The sequence below is a fragment of the Calliphora vicina genome, chromosome 4 (genome assembly GCF_958450345.1).
Source record: "Calliphora vicina chromosome 4, idCalVici1.1, whole genome shotgun sequence".
NCBI lineage: Eukaryota > Metazoa > Arthropoda > Insecta > Diptera > Calliphoridae > Calliphora > Calliphora vicina.
The window spans coordinates 102,066,138-102,076,061 of NC_088783.1; the positions used below are offsets into that span (position 1 = coordinate 102,066,138).

Here is a 9,924-nt window from a genome sequence, read left to right on the forward strand (position 1 = left end):
ATTTACAGATAATGAATTGTAAATGATAGTTTGTTAATAGTATGTTTATACCTCAAATTAATCTTTGAAACTTTAGTACAACATGTGAATAAGAAAACTTACTATTTGAATACATATGTACAGTTGTTAGACTTTTTAATTCGAAACAACTGGCGCTTAAATATTTAAAACAAAGATAGATTTCTTAATTTATTTTCCAACAATAATCACAATATCCAACAACTTTGACAAGAGAGTTAGATGAACACAGAACTACTTACTTAACGTGTTTTCCCTTTAACAGGGGGAAATTGATACATTTCAAACATACTGCGGCATGTTTGTGAGCGAACCTGATCGCTAGTTAGTTTAATATTTGTTGGGGAAATTAATCTGTTTCAGTTTTAATAATTTATATCAATATGATTCAAATTAGATATCAAATTTGCTAATTGACAAATTATTAAGTTTTTTTTGAATTAAAAGTTTGGGTTTTTTCTTTGTACTCTTTGCAATCGGTACATGATTTCACCTAGTCCCCATACAAATGACCCCTCGGAATTGCACTACGCATAAAAATGTTAATTATGTAGCCATCACAATTACAATTTAGCAAGGACTCAGAAATCGTGCTGTAAACCACATTTGACCCTAGACCCCATATAAAGACCCTTCAGATAATCACTTTAACGTTCATAATTTACTTAAAAAAGTTAGTATTGTGAAGAAATTCGATATAAACTATTTTTTAATGATTCTCTTATCAAATTGTATGAAGATAGGTCCATAATTGACCCTACCCCCATATAAGGCCTCCTTATATGAGCGTAATAAATATGACGATATAAATATAAAAGGGTTGGGGAAATCACTTGTAGGTATTCAAGATAATCAAACAGATTTGAATTTATGAATACTTGTTCCGGACATTCCTCCTTAATAGGCATATAGTATATAATCAAGTAAAACTAGGCAAAAATAGAAAAAAGCGAAAATTTCAAAAAATCTACAAAAATAATGGCGCAAACTTTTGATATATAACATTATTTGTACAAACTTTTGGTATACCTTTTGATAAAAGTGTATAAAAAACCTTTTTCAACATATTGTAAATTTTTAATTATTATTGAAAATAGCTGTTGGTCAAGGCCTTCAGATGAAAAAAAAAACAATGTAAAACTTCTATTCTCTTATCCACAAACAAATGTCATATAAAATCGCGAAAAAAAATCAATAAAAACTCATTTAATTTTCTTAATTTTCCTGACTTTGACAGTGTCTCAAAACTACAAATCTACAAACCCCAAGTCTTGAAAATTCACAATATAATGCAGAAATTTGTTATCTTTCGAACTGCGTACTCAGTTTTTTTTTAAGTTTCTTTGAATTAATGTTTGTCTTTTTGGTCAGCTTTTTGGGTCATAGTGCGGCATCACAAGAAGATCTAAGATGCATTGCAGAACAAGTCCACGTATGAGTAATATTAAATGTATTTACAATGTATGTATATCTGTATATTATTAAGTATACGTCATCATGAAAAAGATATGTTCGTTTTCATATCATGGATGGAAGAGTTTATACGATCGTACTTTTTTTTTTTGATTCCATTTAATTTTGAAAAGTACCATTGTACTACCGATACTCATTTTATACTTTAAAAAAAAATTTTCATTATTTCATGTATAAAAACTAATTTACAAATTCCTATTGACTGCTAAAATGAAAATTAATTACGGTCTAATTCATAACAATTCCTTATTTTAGCTTTAAAGTTTAGACAATTTTGGTTGGCGACTATTATACCTGTCACCATGATTGGCAAGGGTGTATATAAGTTTGTCATTCCGTTTGTAATATCCACAATAAAATTTTCCGACCCTATAGAGTATATATATTCTGGATACTTATAGAAAGTGGAGTCGATTAAGCCATGTCCGTCTGTCTGTTGATTTCAGCTTTCCGAAGCCCCCAAATAACTTACATACACGGCTAGGTTGCTATTTAAAGTCGAGAAAATCGGACAACCTCGATTTTTGACCTATATCTGGATTACTAAGTCATTAACATAGACAATATGGATATCTAATGATAGACCTTTGCAACGACGTATATAAGATCATAGTAAATTGGACATACAATGGGTCAAAATCGGAAAAAGTACTTTTTAACCCGAATTTTTTTTCACCAAAAGTTTTTTTCGCTAAATATTAAAAAAAAAATTGAAAAACAAAAAAAAATTAAAAATACAATTCGAAAATTTTTTTTCCAAAAAATTAAAAAAACAAATTTGGAAAAAAAAAATAATTTTGTTTAAATAAAAATATTTAAAACAACTACTTAGAATGTTACATTTGGCTATGTCGAATAGACAAACAAAAATGTATGAATATAACACACGTTCAAATGCAAGAAAATAAGAATATTTATTCCTGTATGTTGATCCTTAACTTTAAAATAATGTAATATGGGGCCACACGTATATCATATGCCGATGTTTTTAAAGCCTCGTATTTATCACCTGGCTGCAAAATGTTTTATATGAAAGACAAATTATGTATAAAGTAATCCTTTGTGATAACTTCGATGGAGAATATTTTGATAAGTGAATATATGGCAAATATGCCTCTCATGTAATGCAGAAAAAAAATATTCTAAAAATTATACACGTCGCCGGACAGAATTGATTTTCATTGGCAAAAACATAAATTTTGCCATTAGTTACTAAACATATCAAAACTAAGGTTAAAAGTATTCTCTCTAACCCTATATATAATTTTATAAACGCCCAGACCCGCGCGTAAAACATTAACATATTTATTAACAATTTTTATTCAAATAACGTCCATTTTCTCTATATTAGTTATGGCATTTTTTTAATGTATGGAAGGTCCAACAATTTGTATGTGCTTAAATTGTTTACTGGTTCAACATTTTTAGTTAATTTTTGTCATAATATTCCTGCCAATTTTTTTTTAACTGATTTTACTATTTTTCAACAGCATACAATTCAGATCATTAGAGTAAATATAAATGAAAATAAAAAAGGCTAAAAAATGGCTAAAGGCTAAATAATGGCTAAAGGCTAAATTAATTTTTTGTGGCTAAACAAGATTGAAAAGGCTAAATTTAGCCCAAAAAGAGCTAAATTGGCAACACTGATCTCAAGCGACATTTAATAGTGCAAGTGAAAGCGTCGTCAAAAATAATAAGAACAATTAAAAAAAAAAATTTGTTGGTGCAATTAATATAACAAAGGTAAGAGTAAAAATTACTGTTTAAATTTTTCATAAAATATGTTTTGTTTAGAAAAAAATGCAATTGTGTACATGTGTGTTTTAATGTGCAATTTTTGTTCAATGTCTAAATTCTATAAGAATTTCAAATTGTAATTTATCGGAGTTAAGTTTTAGTTTTTATGTTGTCGTCATCTATATATAAGTAGTATGTAGCTTCTTAATGTTTAAAAAATTGGTTGCCAGTTTTTGTAGGCATTTCGCCTACTTCAAATTTTTTAATGAAAGGTAGCCTTTAATTCCTTCCACACATACAGAAAGACGGTGTGAAAATTTCAGGAAAATCGGTCTAGCCGTTTCGCCGTCTATAGGCTTAAAACAAACCCACAAAGAAAAAATGTTCATAATAAAACACACAAACAATTTTTTTCTTAGATTGTTTATATTGATGAAATCTATAAACGTACCAGGTTTCATGTCGATACGCCTTTTCGAAAGACTTTTTTCCGGCTAGTTTGAGCATTTGGACCACTGTGCACCTGTCCGTCTGGCTGGCTACCCTTGTAAACTTATGTGCAATGTACAATAGCATGTCCCAAAAAAATTTTTGTTGGGGCTCAAGCATAATTTGAAAGCTTATAGGGTAAAGTATTTTTGAGATGTTTTTTAGATTTTTCGGAAGAGGTTTAGAGGTCGCTCAAGTCGAGTTTTTGCCAAAAATCGGGTTTTTTCAAAATTACAAGGTCCGACAAATAAATTTTGATAGAGGAGACAAAAAAAAAGACACGTGTATCGGCGTTTTGAAAGTTTACATCTGAATTTCATTTGAGGGCGGGTTAAAGTTTCTTGCACATTCTTATTGTTAATCTTCATAAGAAACCATATGATCTTACATATTAGGTATAAAATGTGTTCCGCAAAGTTATGTAAAATGTTACGGAGAATATTTTTGTAGAATATGTTAACCCTCTAAGGCATGGGTCTTTTTTGTCCTTATTTATAAAAAGAGCAACAAACACCTTAAAACAGGGATTTAAGGGGTAAAAATGTTCCGCAACTTTCTTGAAAACTGTCAAAACGCCGATACACGTGTCTTTTTTTTTGTCTCCTCTTTCAAAATTTATTGGTCTGACCTTGTAATTTTGGACAAAATTTGAGTTTGTTGTATAGTGTTATTTTTAAAGCATTAATAAAAAAATATTATAAGCAAACGAATATTTTTGTTTACCTTTAAAACTAATTTAAACAACTTTTATAAAATTCTGTTGCTAGTTGCATATGTTTTGACCACCACTGTATATCTGGATTACTAAGTCATTAATATAGACAATATTGATATCTAATGATAGATATTTTAAAGTCCATTGCAACGATGTATATAAAGCTATAGTAAGTTGGACCTACAATGGGTCAAAATCGAGAAAAATATTTTTTAACCCGATTTTTTTTTGTCATAAATTATTTTTGCAAAAAAATTTTTTTTTAAATGTAAAAAAAAATTTAAACAAATTTAAAAAAAAAATAAATAAATTGGTAAAAACTTTTTAAAAAACAATTTCGAAAAGATAAAATTTTAAAAAAATTTAGAAAAACTTTTTTATAAAAAAATTTGGAAAAAAATAATTTAAATTTTTAAATATTTAAAAAAAATTATTTTTAAGTATAATTTGGTGAAAAGTAATAAGATTCGGCACAGCCGAATAAGCTCTCTTACTTGTTTTTTAATGAATTGAGCACATTTTTTCATATAAAAAATGTTCGGCCGTTTTATAATACGATGCTGTTATTTGATTTAAAGTCTGTATTATCACTAAAGTTATCAGAAGTCGAGATGACAATTAATTTTAAAATTATCCAATATTTTATTATTCATTTAATAACGAAGTTATACATTTGACCATTTAACTAATAACATATTTTTACAAAAAAAATTACAAACTAAGCAAACGATTTTTAAAACAATTTCCGTCGGTAGTTCTAAATCAGTGGTTAAGTTAATCGGTTATTTGAGGAATTTAAAAAAACTACACTACTACACTGCAATTATTTTGCATAGAAACAACAATCTCATTTTCAAAATCACAAAATTCAAACATATTCAATAGTTTTAAGCGGATGAAAATAATTTTCGATAGTGGTTGTTATAGGGAATAATCCTATATCACGTTTGTATTATGCGTTTGTACTGATGTTTGTAAAATAGTAGTCTAACATCCACCTTAAAGATTCACATACTAAGTCGATTTAACGATGTCCGTCCGTCTGGCTGGCTACCCATGTAAACTAATGCGCAATATACAAGTCGCAAACTGGTAAAAATCGGTACATTATTTCACAAATGTCCTCCCGAAATAGGACTTTATCGGTCATAAATGCTTGATTTATATTGATATCTACACAAATTTTCCCACAAATAACTTTTATATACAAATAAAGCATACTCCCATATAAGGCCCACTTCCGAAAATCACTCACAAAAAAATTTATTGAAATTGTAATAGAAGAATGAATTGCTCATACTCAGGGTATTACTTGTTATAACCTTCACCTTCGTGAGAAGGGTATATATAAGTTTGTCATTCCGTTTGTAATTTCCACAATATAGTTTTCTTTCGAGAAGTTTCCTATTTAAAATCAGCAAAATCGGCCCACAAATGGCTGAGATATGAGGAAAAAACCAGGACAACCTCGATTTTTGACCTATTTTTGACCTATATGGATATCTAATGATAGATATTTCAAAGACCTTTGCAACGACATACATATATAAGACCATAGATAAATTAAAAAAAATAGTTTTTTTTTTTTTTGTTTTATAAAAATAAATATCTTCTCATTTATAGTGTAGGGCGTATAAAAGTTCACTTAAATTGTATAATCGTAATAAATTCGATTCGCCCGTTCACGTGAGTTTTTCATAATTTTTTTATTAGTACAATTTACAATAACATTGACTTTAATCAAAACAATTTTATATATGTAGGTACTAAATACATACATATGTACAAAAAAATAATAGTTTTTTATTAAACACGTTCGATTAATATGAGTTACACTTTTTGTAGCTGGAGAGAAATCTTTAAATTACACAAATATTTTAAATTTACATACATACCTGGCATGAAAATCATTTATATGTATAATGGATAACGGAAATAGATCGGCCTTAACCTGTTGTTTACTTGCGCCCAGTAATACTGTTAAACCAATCAGGAGAAATCCAAAATGTTTATGACGTATCATCTTTGTTTTTTTTTAGTTTGTATTTATTTGCTGAATGACACTGTGAATCCCCCAAAAATAAATAAATTTGAAACGTGACACTAGCTGTGCGTTTCTTCCGTTGGACCTCCTTAAGCCAATTGAACGGTCTGAGAACTGAAACGTGCATTAAGTGAAGTATTTTGTGACGGTTGATTTTTTTTCTATCTATCTACATTATTTAGCAGCTTTATTTTACTCTATTCGTATTTAAACTTAGTAAATATACAACAGCCAGTCAGTCACACAAACAAACAAGTAAGTAAGTAAATTATTGCTCTCAATCTGAGTATAATAAAAATATTTATAACATTTATAGGCACAAGTACAACAATAAAATATTTACTTGTATTTAGTTGATTAAACGCTAGTGATAAGTGATTTTAAACTTTAGAAATAGAGATAAAACTAATCATTTGAAATAAATTTGCTGTAATTGCAAAAACGCTTGTCGTCAATATTTAAAGGGTTTCCCCGTAGCTATGAAATCTTAATTCAAAAATAGTTTTATCATACTTGAGTAATGAATTAAAATTTTAATTAAGGTAAGCTAAACGTTAGAGTAAAATAAAAAATTATTCTAACAAATGCTCAAAAATTGGAAAAAGTAAATGAACGCCTTATCCGATCCTTACACGATCCTTACACGTCCGTTTAGAAATTTATTTCGATAAAAATAGTTTAAAATAGAGATTATAAGTTATATTATTATAGATTATTTAAGGTACGGTCACACATGCCAATATTTACTTAAAAAAGCATAACCACTTTGTTTAACACAAATTGTTTGACTTTGTTTGTAAGATAAAAAAAATAAAACTAAATATTTGTTTTAAATCATCTTAAGTAAGTCCCCTTTTACAATGTAGAAATTGAAAGGCAGACAGGCGAAGTTTGTGGGCGAGGGGTTCAAGAGGTAGAGTGTGTATTACACAGATTTAGGTTAGTTCAAAAGAGAATGAAAAAAATGTCTGCCTTTCAATTTCTGCATTGTAAAAGGGGACTAAGGTATATTTTATTTAGTGGTTACGTCTTTTTCCTTTATTATATATAAAACTTAAATTTTATTAGTTATTTTTCAATTCTACCATAGTACATACAAATATTAAAAATATTTTCTCTATAAAATACATTGATTTACAAAATGTAACGTAATTGTAACGTCTGAACCTGTTAAAAACATAATTTCGTTATGCTTACGTGAATACTGAATTTTTAATTTGTATATTGCCTCATTTTCACTTCTCATTTTTCTTAATAAGAGACATTTTTGGGAGAAACTTGAAGAACTAACATTAGTAAATAGCTACCGGGCGAATCCGGGCGGTCAGCTAGTTATACATAGAATCAACTTTCAACCGCTAAAAAATTATTTGTTTGGATAATTTCAAATTCGTGTTACGCACTTTTAATATTCTATAATCGTATTAAATTGTTACGATAAGTCAATATTACGGTTACATTCCATCAACGGTCGGATAACCCAGCATATTTAGGAGCACAAAAATATTTATTTGTCGCTCCTAAAAGTATACATGAAATATTTAAAATGTTTTCTTTACACATTTTTAATTTTATACTTATACTTTTTCAATCGATTTTTTTTTTGCTTTAGTTTCCACTTTCATACGAATTTGATGTCCGTGATATACCTGATACATAATGAAGCAAAAAGAGGCTTCATTTGATGAGTTAACCATGATACCTAAGTACAAAAATGGTAAAATATTTGAATTCTACGGATAGATTTTTTTTAAAATAATTTGTTTCTAAAATTGTGAATTTTTTAGATGTTTCTCCACATAATTTATGATAAGCAACCTAGCCGGAAGAATTCCGGAGATACTGATGTATGAATCGTGTATGTAAGATATTTGGGGGCTTCGGAAAGTTGATTTCAACAGACAGACGGACATACAGATAGACGGACATGGCTTTATCGACTCCGCTATCTATAAGGATCCAGAATATATATACTTTATAGGGTCGGAAATGAAAAATGTAGAAATTACAAACGGAATGACAAACTTATATATACCCTTCTCACGAAGGTAAAGGGTATAATTAGAAAAGTTTAGATTTACATAACCTTTAATCCGTTTATATACTGCGTTTCAATCGGTTCAGTAGTTATAATAACAAATTGAAGCAAAAAATATATTTTTACGTGAAAATAGCTACTTTTTGTTTTAAAAAAATCTTGAGAAATCGAAAAATGGACTCTTTTCGAATTTATTCACAATTAAGTGAATTCGCTCATTTTCACAAAATTTTATGTCCACATTTTGAAACATTTGCTGCAAAACATTATTAAATTCTCTTTTGAAACTGCATTAGAGTCTACACAGTAAAGTTTTTGCTTTTCAGTTTTTTCTGTACAGAACGAACACGAACGAATAAATGTGGATGACATACATACTCAACAAAAACTTCATGTACATGAAACAGAGTACCCTTATCCATTCCCCTTTCATCAACAAACTCAAATGGTTTGCGACAAATGTTTCACAGTATGGATGGGGACTTACAAGCGTGTGCAAAACATGTTTATATCAAGCGAAAGTAATGCATAATCAGTGATGTTAACTTTTTAATTTCGATTACCGTACAGCCCTAAAAAAATTACCGTTTTTAAGTAAAATTACCGTATGCAAAGTTTTGAACAAAAATAATAATATTTTCTTATTGAAACAGGATTATTTTTATAATTCAACAGGATTATTTTTATATTCAAAACTCGATATCTTAAAAAACACAACTTTTCAGGAAAGCCAAAAAATGTTTTTTCGCGTATTACTTGAGTTATTAAAGTTCGGTATGCTACAATTATTATTTTAAAGCAACTACTGAATCTCACATATAATTTGTTTTTAAAATTTTGCATTATTTATATTTTCTTCTCAAAATATTCAATGTGTATGTATAAAAATGATAAGATAGAGGATTTTGCATTTTAATAGAATTAAATTATTTTGATTTCATTTATGCCATTTGTCAGTTCTTAAGGTGATTTATTTAGATAACGGCTAATAATACAACATAAGATAAAAAACACTTTAAAAGTAGACACTTTTTAAGCAAACTCCAACTTTAACCATTAATTGTTATGCCATGGAAATTTGGCAAATTGTTATTTCCATGGTAATTCATTTGTTTAAATGATTGAAAAATGTAAAATTCATGTTCAGCATTCAAAAATTAGTAAGAACACATGAATTGCAAGAAGAAATTATTCCAAAAAAAAATATTTGAAAATTAATTATTTGAAAAGATAGAGACTTTTCCATTCGGAAAAAATTAATTTACAACATAGAGAAATAACAAAAATGCAAATAAAATAGCAAAAAACAATATGCTTGTAAGAAATTCACATCATAGATGAAGGCTGTTTTACTGAACATTTTACCATCAAAAACTAATTTTCATGAATATCAAAGATAGAGGGTTT

General features: G+C 28.2%; 1 protein-coding gene across 3 annotated transcripts in view; it reads right to left on the bottom strand.

The window, feature by feature from the left end:
- Positions 1-6,575, bottom strand: part of LOC135958284 (apyrase) — a 28,898-nt gene extending 22,323 nt beyond the window's left edge. Inside the window, exon 1 of one of the 3 annotated variants that reach the window (XM_065509184.1) lies at positions 6,331-6,573. In XM_065509184.1, coding sequence (XP_065365256.1) covers positions 6,331-6,458 — 128 coding nt within the window. In that variant the 5' untranslated portion in view covers positions 6,459-6,573. Of the gene's footprint in view, positions 1-6,330 lie in introns of all 3 variants that reach the window. The other 2 variants (XM_065509182.1, XM_065509183.1) reach the window with 2 other exon arrangements.
- Between the last annotated feature and the right edge of the window lie 3,349 nt (positions 6,576-9,924).